The 17,501-nt window shown below is 40.0% G+C and overlaps 1 protein-coding gene across 2 annotated transcripts; it reads left to right on the forward strand.

Moving 5' to 3' along the window:
* Positions 1 to 700: 700 nt before the first annotated feature.
* LOC106585430 (arrestin domain-containing protein 1) lies at positions 701 to 14,587 on the forward strand. Of its 2 annotated transcripts, XM_014171616.3 has the most exons (8): positions 701 to 917; positions 3,734 to 3,844; positions 4,187 to 4,237; positions 12,023 to 12,177; positions 12,286 to 12,471; positions 12,677 to 12,853; positions 12,967 to 13,549; positions 13,854 to 14,587. In XM_014171616.3, the coding sequence occupies exons 1-8, from the start codon at positions 800 to 802 to the stop codon at positions 13,895 to 13,897; spliced, it is 1,425 nt and encodes a 474-aa protein (XP_014027091.1). In that variant the 5' UTR covers positions 701 to 799; the 3' UTR covers positions 13,898 to 14,587. The 2 variants fall into 2 exon arrangements, with proteins under 2 accessions (XP_014027091.1, XP_045562837.1); XM_045706881.2 differs by lacking the exons at positions 3,734 to 3,844; positions 4,187 to 4,237 and having other exon boundaries at positions 709 to 917.
* The last annotated feature ends 2,914 nt before the right edge of the window (positions 14,588 to 17,501 follow it).

Below are 17,501 nucleotides of genomic sequence, written 5' to 3' on the forward strand. Positions count from 1 at the left end.
AAGGGCACTGCGTTCATCCACCTCTGGCCTGCTGGCCCCCCTACCTCTGAGGAAGCACAGTTCCCGCTCAGCCCAGTCAAAACTGTTCGCTGCTCTGGCACCCCAATGGTGGAACATGCTCCCTCACGACGCCAGGACAGCGGAGTCAATCACCACCTTCCGGAGACACCTGAAACCCCACCTCTTTAAGGAATACCTAGGATAGGATAAAGTAATCCTTCTAAACCCCCCCCCCCCCCCACTTAAAAGATTTAGATGCACTATTGTAAAGTGGTTGTTCCACTGGATATCATAAGGTGAATGCACCAATTTGTAAGTCGCTCTGGTTAAGAGCGTCTGCTAAATGACTTAAATGTAAATGTAAATGAAGACGTGGATGTCTAAAGCTAGCGTGAGGTATGCAAAATGGGTCAACTTTGAGCACCTTTATCTAATTCCGGTCCAAAAAGTCACTTTCTGACCACTTCTGGGAAGTTTTGTTTTAAACAAAAGGGATGCTGTCAAAAAGTGATTGAATTCAAATGAATTTAACCATTGGAAAATAATCTATGATATTCTGTTTACAGTACAAAGGACACATGCATAACATTTAAATACGTATTTAACTGAGATATGTGAGATACATTTTATGTGAGATATTTGTTTAATTTTTATTTAATACGAGACGCTATATAAATAAAAATGGGTTTCCTGTTAGTGACGTTACGGCGGATCAACTTGGACAGGGAAGAAAACGACACAACTGCGTAGTGAGCACAGGTGATCGAGCCGTCGGTACCAGCTTCTCGTGGTGGAAAACATGGGAAAACTCCAAGAATTCGACATTACTTTTAAAGACAATAAAGTTGTTTATAGTCCTGGAGAGTCACTTTCAGGCACTCTGAAAATCACAACCACCGAAGCTTTGCTATGTAAAGGTAGGGTTCTGAAAACGTTACCATTTAACAATCATTGCTAACTCACCTGTCGTGAATTTGTCGTCTCTTCGGACAAGGAAGTAGCGTTAGGGTTCCACTGAAGCAAACACAATGGTTATGCAATTGTGATTTGTGACACGTTTTTATTTACAGTAGCCTACATTGCATTTTTGTTGTATTTGTATTATTTTCAGGTGATGAACGTGTACAAATAACTTAATGTGTAAAGAATTCAGGTAGACTGACTTGTATCATGTTCTTGGGGGGGCTTTTACTCGAATAGACACTTTCTTTAGATGTGTGTTTTGAAGGGGGGAAAAAACTGGCGATCAGTCTCATTTGTGTTGTCAGAGGCAAATTGGACTTATTTTTGGGGTCTGTTGTAATTTTACCATATCTTAAAAGTAAAACAAAACGAACAAGATTTGTCTCGCTATTAACATTTATACCAAGGATGTATTGGTAAGCATAGAAGGGGCAATGATAAACTCAAGCTGAGTGTGTGTGTGGTAGGATATAACATTGTTCAATGGGACAATATCTGTGTGCCTAATGAAAGGAAGGATCTCAAAGGGCTGTCCCAAGTATCAAATAGCTATTAACAGCTGGTGGTAACCCTCATCCCTATCACCTGTTATAGTAGAACAAAATCATTCATTAAAATTGCACTGGGGTGATCAAACATGTTTTGAGGTAGTCATATATATTTCACTGCTGTTTAGACAGTAGGTGGAGTTAAAGAACAACCCCCCCCAAAATATGTTCATGGTAAAACACATAGTTGAAGATACATTTTCTCGGAACCTTATTGAACATGAGAACTAAATTGCCCTCTTAAATCACCGAAGATGTTTTGTGTCATGGGTGTTTCGGCTCAATGTCTTGTGTTAAAGCTCCGGTTTGTTTACATTCCAGGTCAGGAAAAACAGATCAGGCTGTAGCAGCTTGAGTCATGCATTTAGATACGGAATACAGTGTCACTGGCTGCTCTGTTAACTGATGTCTTAAGAACTTCATAACCAATACTGTGGTAACTTGGGAAGGTTATCTGACCTGTTGTGAGGACTTCACATTTGATTTTCACAACAGGTGGTACTCAACAATATCACATTTCTAGGCTCTGTAAAGTGGATCTTTGTATTTATTATGGATCCCCATTAGCTGCTGCCAAAGCAGCACCTACTCTTCATGGGGTCCAGCAAAATTTAAGGCAGTTTATACAATTTTAAAACATTACAATACTACATTCATAGATTTCACAACATACTGTGTGCCCTCAGGCCCCTACTCCACCACTACCACATATCTACAGTACTAAATCCATGTGTATGTATAGTGCTTATGTTATCGTATGTGTGTGCATGTCTGTTCCAATGTTTGTTGCTTCACAGTCCCTGCTATTCCATAAGGTGTTTAATTTTTTTTATTTTATATATATTTTTTTGTATCTGTTTTTTAAATCTAATCTTACTGCTTGCGTCAGTTACTTGATGTGGAATAGAGTTCCGTGTAGTCATGGCTCTATGTAGTACTGTGTGCCTCCCGTGGTGTGTTCTGGACTGTGAAGAGACCTCCTGTGGCATGTCTTGTGGGGTATGCATGGCTGTCTGAGCTGTGTGCCAGTAGTTTAAACAGACAGCTCGGTGCATTCAACATGTCAATACCTCTCATAAATAAAAGTAGTGATGAAGTCAATCTCTCCTCCACTTTCAGCCAGGAGAGATTGACATGCATATTATTAATATTAGCTCTCTGTACACCCAAGGGCCAGCTGTGCTCCCTGTTCTGAGCCAATTGCAATTTTTCTAGGTCCTTTTTGTGGCACCTGACCACACGACTGAACAATAGTCAATGTGTAACAAAACTAGGGTCTGTAGGACCTGCTTTCTTGATAGTGTTGTTAAAAAGGCAGAGTATTGATTTATTATAGACAGACTTCTCCCCATCTCAGCTACTACTGCATCAATGTTTTGACCATGACAGTTTACAATGTAGTGTTACTCCAAACAGTTTAGTCATCTGAAGTTGCTCAATTTCCACATTATTTAGTTGAGGTTTAGGGTTTAGTGAGTGTTTTGTTCCAAATACAATGCTTTTAGTTTTTGAAATATTTAGGGCTAACTTATTCCTTGCCACCCACTCTGAAACTAACTGCAGCTCTTTTTTTGAGTGTTGCAGTCATTTCAGTCACTGTAGTAGCTGACGTGTATAGTGTTTAGTCATCCGCATACATAGAAACTCAGGCTTTACTCAGTCAGTGGCATGTCGTTAGTAAAAATTGAAAAAAGCAAGGGGCAGGTCAGTTAAGAAAAAAATATTATTTACAATGACGGCCTAGGAACAGTGGGTTAACTGCCTTGTTCATGGGCAGAATGACAGACTTTTACCTTGTCAGCTTGGGGATTCGATCTAGCAACCTTTCAGTTACTGACCCAACGCTCTAACCACTAGGCTACCTGCTGCCCTATTGGCTTGTGTGACGTTGGTGTGTTTTGAGTTTCACTGCCAGGTATGTGACTCGCATAAGAAAACAAACTGTTCAAGTGTGTTGCTTTACGTCACACCAGAAACTGTTTTGTCTGTCTTTGTTTTAGGATCCCTCATTATTTGAGTTTGGTTTTTAAGAATATATTCTGTGTGACATGTTACGTGTTTGCAGGAGAATATCCCTCAATGTAAACGCTCCTCAAAGGCCTGTGAATAATTGATTGCTGTGGTCTGCATCGGCCAAACAAATGGCAGATACAAACAATCTAGGGACCTTAAGTTCTCTTACTTTCTTGTGAAGTTAATAGTTCTGTGTATTATCCCTGCAGATATCAAAGTGAATTGCCAAGGCTTCTGTGGTGTCAGCAGCAAGAGCAATGACACAGCCTGGATGGTGGAAGAGCAGTATTTCAGCAGCACGCTCTCTGTGGCAGATAAAGGTGCCGTCAACTGGGTCATTACCTGCTCACCTTTACAGTTATAGGCCACATTCACCTCCCTTTTCCACTTCTTACTGACACTTCAGTTATGGTGTAACTATTTCCTTTGAAATGACACGTAGACACCTTCCAGTCAGTTGTTGTTTTTGTAATGATTTTCTTTTATCACCTACATATGCACGAAGGATGAGGTAAACAAACATTTCATCCCTGTTCTGAGAGCTTCCCCTTCTACCCTGAAAGTTGAATGTGATTCATAGAACAGGAACAACAGACATTGTTAATGGACAGAATGTTTTCCAGCCAGCTGATCTGGTGCTTATCTTTCTTCCTGTTTCCCAGGAACCCTGAAACAGGGAGATCACAGTTTTCCATTCAAGTTTCTCATTCCAGGTAAGGCCGCTGAGTGATGGAGCTTTGCAGACCTGTGCGCCACGTTCTTTAAAATATATGGTTTTTCCTCCCATTTTATAATCAGACATGCCCTGGCATGTGAGTAGATACTTTAGTTTTGACATGGCTCGTTCATTATCAGCAGAAGTAATATGAGAAATGTAGTACAATTCCATTTCCTGAATCTCTACATTAATGATTGAGGATGTGGATTACCAGGGGGACCGTTGCCATGTGTCTAGAATGGAAATTGCGCTACAAATGACTGCACATTGGCAGAGTAATTGATGTGAGCCTCTAAAATAACTTACTCGTGGCCATGAGGTTGAGGTAACAATTTATGTTAAGGTAGCGGAAGACACATTTCAGTTGAATGCATTCAGTTGTACAACTGACTAGGTATCTCCCTTTCCCTTATAGAAGGGCTATAAGTAGTTCATAAATGTTTAATTATTAGCGCATGCATACATGCATACATACATACATGCATACATGCATACATGCATACATACATGCATGCATGCATGCATGCATGCAGTACCAGTCAAAGTTTGGACACACCTACTCATTCAAGGGTTTTTCTTTTGACTATTTTCTACATTGTAGAATAATAGTGAAGACGTCAACTATGAAATAACGCATATGGATTCATGTAGTATCCAAAAAAGTGATAAACAAATCATATATATAATATATATATATTTTATTTTCTTCAAAGTAGCCACCTTTTGCCTTGATGACAGCTTTAAACACTTGGAATTCTATCAACCAGCTTCACCTGGAATGCTTTTCCAACCGTCTGGAAGGAGTTCCCACGTATGCTGAGCTCTTGTTGGCTGCTTTTCCTTCACTCTGCAGTCCAACTCATTCCAAACCATCTCAATTGGGTTGCGGTTGGGTGATTGTGGAGGCCAGGTCATCTGATGCAGCGCTCCTTCACTCTCCTTCTTGGTCAAATAGCCCTTACACAGCCTGGAGGTGTGTTGGTTTATTGTCCTGTTGAAAAACAAATGATAGTCCCACTAAGCACAAACCAGATGGGAGGACATATTGTTGCAGAATGCTGTAGTAGCCATGCTGGTTAAGCGTGCCTTGAATTCTAAATAAATCACTGACGGTGTCACCAGCAAAGCACCCCTACACCATCACACCACCATGCTTCATGGTGGAAACCACACATGTGGAGCTCATCCGTTCACCTACTCTGTCTCACAAAGACACGGCGGTTGGAACCAAAAATCTCAAATTTGGACTCAACAGACCAAAGGACAGATTTTCACCAGTCTAATGTCCATTGCTCGTGTTTCTTGGCCCAAACAAGTCTTCTTATTGGTGTTCTTTAGTAGTGGTATCTTTGCAGCAATTTGAACTAGAGGTCGACCGATTAATCGAAATGGCCGATTAATTAGGGCCGATTTCAAGTTTTCGTAACAATCGGTAATCAGTATTTTTGGGCACCGATTTGCCTTTTTATTTTTAATTATTTGTATTTTTTTTTATAAATATTTTTTAACTAGGCAAGTCAGTTAAGAACACATTCTTATTTTCAATGACGGCCTAGGAACGGTGGGTTAACTGCCTTGTTCAGGGGCAGAACGACAGATTTTTACCTTGTCAGCTCGGGGATTCAATCTTGCAACCTTACGGTTAACTAGTCCAACGCTCTAACCACCTGCTTTACATTGCACTCCACGAGGAGCCTGCCTGTTACGCGAATGCAGTAAGAAGCCATGGTAAGTTGCTAGCTAGCATTAAACTTATCTTATAAAAAAACAATCAATCATAATCACTAGTTAACTACACATGGTTGATGATATTACTAGTTTATCTAGCCTGTCCTGCGTTGCATATAATCGATGCGGTGCGCATTCGCGAAAAAGGTTGCTCCAACTTGTACCTAACCATAAACATCAATGTCTTTCTTAAAATCAATACACAAGTATACATTTTTAAACCTGCATATTTAGTTAATATTGCCTGCTAACATTAATTTCTTTTAACTAGGGAAAATGTGTCACCTCTGCAACAGAGTCAGAGTATATGCTGCAGTTTGGGCCGCCGGGCTCGTTGCGAACTGTGTGAATACTATTTCTTCCTAGCAAAGACAGCCAACTTCGCCAAACGGGGGATGATTTAACAAAAGCGCATTAGCGAAAAAAACACAATCGTTGCACGACTGTACCTAACCATAAACATCAATGCCTTTCTTAAAATCAATACACAGAAGTATATATTTTTAAACGGGGGGCCAGTACAAAAAAAATGCATGAAATGTATGCATTCACTACTGTAAGTCGCTTTGGATAAGCGCGTCTGCTAAATGACTAAAATGTAAACGTAAACCTGCATATTTAGCTAAAAGAAATCCAAGTTAGCAAGCAATATCAACCAGGTGAAATTGTCACTTCTCTTCCGTTCATTGCACGCAGAGTCAGGGTATATGCAACAGTTTGGGCCGCCTGGCTCGTTGCGAACTAATTTGCCAGACTTTTACGTAATTATGACATAACATTGAAGGTTGTGCAATGTAACAGGAATATTTAGACTTATGGATGCCACCCGTTAGATAAAATATGGAACGGTTCCGTGTTTCACTGAAAGAATAAACGTGATAGTTTCCGTATTCGACCATATTAATGACCTAAGGCTCGTATTTCTGTGTTATTATGTTATAATTAAGTCTATGATTTGATAGAGCAGTCTGACTGAGCGGTGGTAGGCAGCAGCAGGCTCGTAAGCATTCATTCAAAACAGAACTTTACTGCATTTTGCCAGCAGCCCTTCGCAATGCATTGCGCTGTTTATGACTTCAAGCCTGTCAACTCCCAAGATTAGGCTGGTGTAACAGATGTGAAATGGCTAGCTAGTTAGCCGGGTGCGCGCTAATAGCGTTTCAAACGTCACTCGCTCTGAGACTTGGAGTAGTTGTTTCCCTTGCTCTACATGGGTAACGCTGCTTCGAGGGTGGCTGTTGTCGATGTGTTCCTGGTTCGAGCCCAGGTAGGAGCGAGGAGAGAGACGGAAGCTATACTGTTACACTGGCAATACTAAAGTGCCTATAAGAACATCCAATAGTCAAAGGTATATGAAATACAAATGGTATAGAGAGAAATAGTCCTATAATTCCTATAATAACTACAACTTAAAACTTCTTACCTAGAAATATTGAAGACTCATGTTAAAAGGAACCACCAGCCTTCATATGTTCTCATGTTCTGAGCAAGGAACTTAAACGTTAGCTTTCTTACATGGAACATAATGCACTTTTACTTTCTTCTCCAACACTTTGTTTTTGCATTATTTAAACCAAATTGAACATGTTTCATTTTATGTGAGGCTAAATTGATTTTATTGATGTATTATATTAACTTAATAAGTGTTAATTCAGTATTGTTGTAATTGTCATTATTACAAATAAATACATTGAAAAAAATCGGCATTGGCTTTTTTTGGGGTCCTCCAATAATCGGTATCGGCGTTGAAAAATCATAATTGGTCGACCTCTAATTTGAACATGAAGGCCTGATTTCATGCAGTCCCCTCTGAACAGTTGATGTTGTGTCTGTTACTTGAACTCTGACTCATTTATGTGGGCTGGTAACTCTAATGAACTTATCCTTTGCAGCAGAGGTAACTCTGGGTCTTCCTTTCCTGTAGCGGTCCTCATGGGAGCCAGTTTCATCATAGTGCTTGATGTTTTTTGCTACTGCACTTGAAGAAACGTTGAAGTTCTTAATTCTCCGTATTGAGTGACCTTCATGTGTTAAAGTAATGATTGACTGTTGTTTCTCTTTGCTTATTTGAGCTGTTCTTGCCATAATATGGACTTGGTCTTTTACCAAATAGGGCTGTCTTCTATATACCACCCCTACCTTGTCACAACACAACTGATTGGCTCAGTCACATAAAATGTACTTTAACAAGGCACACCTGTTAATTGAAATGCATTCCTCATGAAGCTGGTTGAGACTGCCAAGAGTGTGCAAAGCTGTCAAGGCAAAGGGTTGCTACTTTGAAGAATCTCAAATATATTTGTTTAACCTGTTAGGGCTAGGGGGCAGTATTTGCACGGCTGGATAAAAAAAATGTACCCGATTTAATCTGGTTACTAATCCTACCCAGTAACTAGAATATGCATATACTTATTATATATGGATAGAAAACACTCTAAAGTTTCTAAAACTGTTTGAATGGTGTCTGTGAGTATAACAGAACTCATTTGGCAGGCAAAACCCTGAGACATTTTCTGACAGGAAGTGGATACCTGATGTGTTGTATTACCTTTAAACCTATGCCATTGAAAAACACAGGGGCTGAGGAATATTTTGGCACTTCCTATTGCTTCCACTAGATGTCACCAGCCTTTACAAAGTGTTTTGAGTCTTCTGGAGGGAGATCTGACCGAACAAGAGCCATGGAACGATGATGGCCCATTAGACACCTGGCGCGCGAGTTCATGTTGGGTACCCTCGTTCCAATACGTTATAAAAGAGTATGCATTCGTCCACCTTGAATATTATTAATGTTCTGGTTAAAAAAGGCCCTAATGATTTATGCTATACAATGTTTGACATGTTTGAACGAACGTAAATATATTTTTTTCCCCTCGTTCATGAAGTGAAGTCCGGCGGGCTTAGATCATGTGCTAACAAGACGGAGATTTTTGGACATAAATGATGAGCTTTTTTGAACAAAACTACATTCGTTATGGACCTGTGATACCTGGAAGTGACATCTGATGAAGAGAATCAAAGGTAATGGATTATTTACATAGTATTTTCGATTTTAGATCTCCCCAACATGACGACTAGTCTGTATCGCAACGCGTATTTTTCTGGGCGCAGTGCTCAGATTATTGCAAAGTGTGATTTCCCAGTAAGGTTATTTTTAAATCTGGCAAGTTGATTGCGTTCAAGAGATGTAAATCTATAATTCTTTAAATGACAATATAATATTTTACCAATGTTTTCTAATTTTAATTATTTAATTTGTGATGCTGACTTGACTGCCGGTTATTGGAGGGAAACGATTTCCTCAACATCAATGCCATAGTAAAACGCTGTTTTTGTATATAAATATGAACTTGATAGAACTAAAAATGCATGCATTGTCTAACATAATGTCCTAGGAGTGTCATCTGATGGAGATTGGAAAAGGTTAGTGCATCATTTTAGCTGGTTTTATGGTTTTGGTGACAATGTCTTTGAATTGACAAAACATTACACACAACTCTTGTAAATGTACTGTCCTAACATACTCTAAATTTATGCTTTCGCCGTAAAACCTTTTTGAAATCGTAAAACGTGGTTAGATTAAGGAGATGTTTATCTTTCAAAGGGTGTAAAATAGTTGTATGTTTGAAAAATTTGAATTTTGACATTTATTTGGATTCAAATTTGCCGCTCTTGAAATGCACCTGCTGTTGATGGAGTGCACCACGGGTGGGACGCCTGCGTCCCACCTAGCCCATAGAGGTTAACCTCTCTGGGCTACTCAACGGCCAGTGGAATCCCGTGGCGCGATATTCAAATACCTTAGAAATGCTATTACTTCAATTTCTCAAACATATGACTATTTTACACCATTTTGAAGACAAGACTCTCGTTAATCTAACCACACTGTCCGATTTCAAAAAGGCTTTACAACGAAAGCAAAACTTTAGATTATGTCAGCAGAGTACCCAGCCAGAAATAATCAGACACCCATTTTTCAAGCTAGCATATAATGTCACAAAAACCAAAACCACAGCTAAATGCAGCACTAACCTTTGATGATCTTCATCAGATGACACTCCTAGGACATTATGTTATACAATACATGCATGTTTTGTTCAATCAAGTTCATATTTATATCAAAAACCAGCTTTTTACATTAGCATGTGACTAGTATTCCCACCGAACACTTCCGGTGAATTTACTAAATTACTCACGATAAATGTTCACAAAAAACTTAACAATTATTTTAAGAATTATACATACAGAACTCCTTTATGCAATCGCTATGTCTGATTGTGTAAAATAGCTTTTCGGTGAAAGCACATTTTGCAATATTCTGAGTAGATAGCCCGGCCATCACAGGCTAGCTATTTTGACACCCACTAAGTTTGGTACTCACCAAACTCAGATTTACTATAAGAAAAATTGGATTACCTTTGCTGTTCTTCGTCAGAATGTACTCCCAGGACTTCTACTTCAATAACAAATGTTGGTTTGGTTCCAAATAATCCATAGTTATATCCAAATAGCGGCGTTTTGTTCGTTCAAGACACTATCCGAAGGGTAAAGAAGGGTGACGCGCCCGGCGCGTTTCGTGACAAAGAATTTCAAAATATTCCATTACTGTACTTTGAAGCATGTCAAACGCTGTTTAAAATCAATTTTTATGCGATTTTTCTCGTAAAAAAGCGTTAATATTCCGACCGGGAAACCCTGTTTTCGTTCAAAGACTGAATATGTAAACATGGTGGAGTCTCGTGCACGCGCGCCCCAGTCTCATTGTTCTCAGATCGACCACTTACCAAATGCGCTACTGTTTTTCAGCCATGGCCTGCAAAGTCATCATTCAACGTTCTGGCGCCTTCTGAGAGCCTATGGGAGCGTTAGAAAATGTCACGTTATGCCAGAGATCCCCTGTTTTGGATAGAGATGATCAAGAGGGCCAAGAAATAGTCAGAGGGCGCTTCCTGTTTGGAATCTTCTCAGGTTTTGGCCTACCAAATGAGTTCTGTTATACTCACAGACACCATTCAAACAGTTTTAGAAAACACCCTAGGGAGTTTTCTATCCAAATCAAACAATTATATGCATATTCTAGTTACTGGGCAGGAGTAGTAACCAGATTAAATCGGGTACGTTTTTTTATCCGGCCGTGCAAATACTGCCCCCTATCCCCAACAGGTTAACAATTTATTTTGGTTACTGCATGATTCCATATGTGTTATTTAATAGTTTTGATGTCTTCACTATTATTCTACAATGTAGAATATGGAAAAAATAAAGAAAAACCCTTGCATGAGTAGGTGTCCAAACTTTTGACTGGTTGTATGTCTGTATTAAACAATTCTGTAATGAACCATTTTAATGCGTTTGTTGAGATTGTGCCCTTGTCATTAGCCTCCTTTTCCCCTTGTTGACTAGTATGGTAGGGACTGAGAGCATTGATACCCCGAGATGTGTTAGCTGAACTGCTTAGTTCCCAATTTCACCTGCTGTTTCAAGCCACCTGTTATCTTTGTTATACTATCCTCTGTACTGGTATGACCATGGCTTCCTCGCTTATGTTTTGTCTCATGGTCATTCATACTAACAATCTGTTATGGCCTACTTCTCTTTTTTGTTTCAAAGTATGACTCTTGATTATTGGACCGTTACACTTTGCATGCTAAGGAAATGATCATTATATTAACTATATCACATTCTGCCTTATCTATGCTATAGCGCACAGGGAGAGGAGCCCTATGATAACATCATAAACCTTCCGCTCATTACTTATTGTTAAGATCTGTCAGACTGACCGACAGACTGCCTGTCCAGTTGAGAAGGGATTCACTTTCACTCTGACAAAGCTATCTTTCATAACAATGTAGGTGATCCATACCACAGAAACCCAAACCAACCTAACCGGTCCTCAACTGTCCGTTCTGATTTGAAACTTGCATCTGCTGTTCACTGTACACCGTCTTTCAATTGTAAAACAATTAGATACAGGCCATTTGTGTTGCCATTATTCTTGCCACCGTGAAAAGACATCCTGTGTTAAATAACTATTCCTTCCATTCCCATATAGCCTCTGTTCCCACATCCTTTGAAGGAAACTATGGAAAAGTTATGTACAGAGTGAGGGCTTTCATTGACACTCCTCGCTTCTCTAAGGACTATAAGGTGGAGAAGCCTTTCTACCTGCTGAATCTCCTCAACCTCAATGATGTACCTGACATCCATGTGAGAGCTTCCCTGGCTGATTTGATACCTTTTCACTTTATCAGAGATATCCAAACCTCAGACATTGGTGAATCTGGTCTTAACTTTATATTTCCCACCTGCTTTCAGGGACGTAGTTCATCTTCCGTTAGTAAGAAGTTCACCTACCTGCTGGGGGTAAAGACAGGAACTGTGGTGCTGAAGGCCCATAGTGACATGAAGGGCTACACACCTGGTCAGGTCATCCAACTGACCACAGAGATCCACAACCAGTCTGGGAAAACCACAGGGACTGTGGTAGCCTGTCTCATTCAGGTATAGAGTACTGACCTAGTCTTCAGTGCTTGAAATAAAGCAAGGCTAAGGGAAGTGTTTCAACAAAGTGTGCTTGTGTTAATGGTGCTATAAAGCTGCAATGGGGTAATTATTGTCTCAATGTGTAGGTGAGATATAAAGGGATTGCTTTATTTTAGTCACTCAAGCATTATCTACCCTATTTCTGTGTGCTCATCTCCAACAGAAAGTAACTTACCAGACAAAGAAGCCTACCATTGACTTGAGGACTTTAGTGCAGGTGGAGGGTGCTGGGGTGAAGGCTGGCAAACAGGCTGAGTGGAATGAGCAGATTATTGTACCTCCTCTGCCCCAGTCATCTCTGGCTGACTGTGGTCTAATAAACATGGAATACTTTATTCAAGTAAGCAACTTTTCTCTTCATGATAACATTCCTCTACAGTGAAACCCTTTGGTCTACAGTTTAGCACCCATGTTTTGATAATACCTTCTCCTCTTTACTCCCTGGTACTTTAGGTCTCTTTGAAATCTCCTGAGGCTTCGTTTTTGTTGCCCATCCACATTGGAAACATCTCAGTGGATACCACGTCAGCACGACCCTCCAGACCCCCTCCTCCAACCACCAATCCTTCTCGCTCCTCCGTAAACCCTACCAAGCTAGAAAACAGCAGACGCTCTGAGCCGTCCTCCCAAGACCAAGAAACTCCTACTACCCCTCGCCCTTCCCCCCACCCAGCCCCAAAACCTTTTCCCAGAATCAGAGTCTCCACTGCCTCCCCCAGTGCCCCTCCAGCTGAGATGGACTATCTGGTCATGGATGCCAGGGGGCAGGTGACCGAGGCCCTCCCAACTGAGAGCCACTCCCAGCTTGGTGTCTTGAGCTCTCAGGCCACTGTCTCCCCCAGTGCCTTCAGCTATGCCCCAGGCCTCACCTTCTCCCAGAACCAACCCCAGAGTGACGCCACAAACCCAACGGGACCTTTGTTCTGTGTTTCCACAGGGGCCACCATCCCATTCTTCTCTGAGGGCAGTACCAACCCCAAGCCTACCCTCTACCCACTCCTGCCTCCAGAGTACAGCACCTCAACACTTCCACATGGTCAGTCTTACACTCCTGTAGTGACTGGCGGTGCTAATGCTATTTACTTTTTACTCAAAGTTGTCTTATTGCACAGTTTGATATTAGTATTTGGGTAAGGTGTTTCTAGTATTGTCATCTCAATGTATCAGTTGTGGCTGGTTTGAAAATCTTGGCTAATATCCATTATGAATGAGTCTAATTGCCACACCTTAGACAGTTATGCCTTTGCTTTGTAAGTTTTGCCATGACCTCATGTAGTTAGGTGGGTCTTGTGTAATAATGTCTCTGTCTGCTAACTAATATCCGCTGTCCTCTGTTACAGAGGCTCCTCCCAGCTATGTCGAGAGCTGTAGCAGCAACACATAAAACCATGTCATGACACAGACTGCTGGCAACACTGAACATGACAAACAACCTCCCTTCTACTAGATCATGCTGCCAGATAGACCTCTTAAGAACATCAGCCCAGGTTAAGCAACACCTTTTTTATGACTACTGATTGCTTTCACACATTGTTTTGCGCTTTCAGGACAGTAATGTTTTTACATAAACAATTTTTATAGCTGGAGACAAGTTTTCAAAGTCAGGGTAGAATTAGTTAAGAATGTTGAAATGTCATCTTTTTTTTAACTAGGCAAGTCAGTTAAAAACAAATTCTTATTTACAATGACGGCCTACACCGGCCATACCCGGACGAAGCTGGGCCAATTGTGTGCTGCACTATGGGACTCCCAATCACGGCCGGTTGTGATACAGCCTAGAATCGAACCAGGGTGTCTAGTGAGGATCTAGCATTGAGATGCAGTGCTTTAGACCGCTGGGCCATTCGGGAGCCAAAACACCTATGAATGAAACCAAGTGAAGATCCATGAAGCCCACTAGCAACTGCCTAGGCTATGTTTTATGTAACCTGTATGTTTATTTATTGTTTTCACTTAACTGTCTATTCATAGACAGTTCACTATGTTCTATATCCAAATAATGTTTTATGCATTGGAAATACAGTGCCTTGATACTCTACAATGCACAACCTAATAAAATTGTGTTGTATGTTTATCCATTTTTGTTTTGCTTTGTTTACAATGCCAGGGTAATTGTACATCTCTCTAGTTTTAGGCCCATTTATCAGTTGTAAACATGAAGGGTCTTGCACTCCAATATAGATGTCTGCTCGACAGGGATTCTTGCAAGTCGGGACAATTCTTGTCCGACAGGGGAACTTTATTTTTCTAGTTGCACTTTTTAAAGCTTAATCATGTTTAGTGGAATTGTATAAGGTACAGCTGTATGCCTGGAAATGCCCTTGCCTGGAGCAGAGCATCCAAATTTCAAACTGCCAAGATAAGTGTTAAAAATTCTAAAATCTCTCTTTTCCTGATAAATAGGAATTTTGATTCAAATGATTTTAAATTCGGTTTTCCAGTCAAAGCAACTGAGGAAAAATTATTGCTACTTTGTATACCACTTAAATGAAGAAAAAAAGCAATTTTTGTCAACTCGTCTTGATTTTTAAAAAGGTTTATTTAACTGACTTGCCTAGTTAAGAACAAATTCTTATTTACAATGACGACCTAGGAACAGTGGGTTAACTGCCTTGTTCAGGGGCAGAACAACAGATTTTTACCTTGCCAGCTTGGGGATTCGATCTAGCAACCTTTCGGTTACTAGTCCAAAGCTCTAACCACTCGGCTACCTGCGGCCCCAAGGGTGTTAACTCTGTCAGAGTGCTGAAAGATCTGATAGACTGGTTGTTTTTGGGGGGATTTTCAAATGAATAATTGTTTAATTTACAAATGTTTATTGAATTTTTAGAAGCAACAATATGTCTGTTTTGAGTATCTGTCAACTCTGTTAGTGGCTTGTCAACTCCATCACTGATGGATAAACCTTTTAAGATTATTTTTGTCAATATTCAGAAAAAATATTTTGACGTTCCCGCCTGCTGTGTACTGAAGTCTTAGCTAGCTAGCACACGGTGTCCATCGCTCCTGGCTGCCAAACACCTGCTGTTGTTAACAGAACCTGCTGTCATTTATAGAGCTGTGGGAAAGCAGTGCAGTGTGGTCTGCAATGATGTGTGTGTGTGTGTGTGTATATATATATATATATATATATATATATATATATATATATATATATATATATATATATATATATATATATATATATATATATATATATATATATATATATATATATATATATATATATATATATATCTAGATGACTAATGGGGCTCTGTTTTGAAGCCACTGTGCCACCATCTTGGCACTCCACCACGTTGTAATTTTTGGGGGAAACTATAGGAATGCATTTATAAATGTCTACCTTTTTTGTTTTTGCCATGTCTATTCTATTACAGACACATTCACAATATTGTGAGCTAAACATATACTTTTTTTTATTTGTATAAAATGTAACATTTTCCTTTACATTTAGAACTAAGTAAAAAAAAAAAATTTAACTGTCCCCACTACTACAACAACAAATACTTAAATACATGTAATTTTGTCCTTAACGTTTTAAATGAAATACTGTAGAATTCCATTCATTACTATGGAGGACTGCTTCTTCTTGGCACTGCCAATATGGCCGCCCAGTGGCTTCAAAGTCTCTCATTGGCCAACACATAGCATCAGCAATCCAGGGTGTATACACATCTAAACTCAGCAAAAAAAGAAACGTCCCTTTTTCAGGACCCAGTCTTTCAAAGATAATTCTTAAAAATCCCAAAAACTTCACAGATATTAATTGTATAAGGGTTTAAATACTGTTTCCTAACAATTAACATGCACCTGTGGAACGGTTGTTAAGACGCTTACAGACGGTAGGCAATTAAGGTCACAGTTATGAAAACTTAGGACACTAAAGAAGCCTTTCTACTGACTGAAATATGCCCAGGGTCCCTGCTCATGTGCGTGAACGTGCCTTAGGCATGCTGCAAGGAGGCATGAGGACTGCAGATGTGGTCAGGGCAATAAATTGCAACGTCCATATAGTGAGACGCCTAAGACAGCTCTACAGGACGGACAGTTGATCGTCCTCGCAGTGGCAGACCACATGTAACAACACCTGTACAGGATCGGTACATCCGAACATCACACCTGCGGGACAGGTACAGGATGGCAACAACTGCCCGAGTTACACCAGGAACGCACAATCTCTCCATCAGTGCTCAGACTGTCCGCAATACAGTGAGGGGAAAAAAGTATTTGATCCCCTGCTGATTTTGTATGTTTGCCCACTGACAAAGAAATGACCAGTCTATAATTTTAATGGTAGGTTTATTTGAACAGTGAGAGACAGAATAACCACAAAAAATCCAGAAAAACACGTAAAAAACGTTATAAAATGATTTGCATTTTAATGAGGGGAAATAAGTATTTGACCCCTCTGCAAAACATGACTTAGTACTCCCTTTAAGAGTGTGCTCCTAAAGTCAGCTCGTTACCTGTATAAAAGACACCTGAGAGCCAGAAATCTTTCTGATTGAGAGTGGGTCAAATACTTATTTCCCCCATTAAAATGCAAATCATTTCAGGATGGGTTGGCTATTTGTTTCAAGTGTATTAGTCTATAAATAAATCTCTTTGCCAAAATTCGTCATGTCTTATTTGACTAGTAGTTGTTGTGAAATGTTTATTGCTTGCCTACATTTTACTACTTCCTCTGTTTCAATATAACACATTTATTAATTTCGGTTGCCTATCCTGACGTGAAGTTTGTTCTATAGAAAGTATTTGACTGGAGTGTGCCACAGAAAGTATTTGACTCTAGCCACAAAATTAAGGAAATTAGAAGGGGGGAGGATGTCAGCCCCCCCCCCCCCCCCCTTCTATCTTGCGACTGCAAGGCCTGGCACACTTGAGAATCATTTTGGTAGCTCATGTTGACCAGGAGTGTGTGCCACAGAAAGCAAAATTAGAATCTGAAGAAACATAAACATTTATTTTAGAAACATTTTGTAATG

This window comes from Salmo salar, chromosome 24, assembly GCF_965601325.2.
Source record: "Salmo salar chromosome 24, fSalSal1, whole genome shotgun sequence".
NCBI classification, from domain to species: Eukaryota; Metazoa; Chordata; class Actinopteri; order Salmoniformes; family Salmonidae; genus Salmo; species Salmo salar.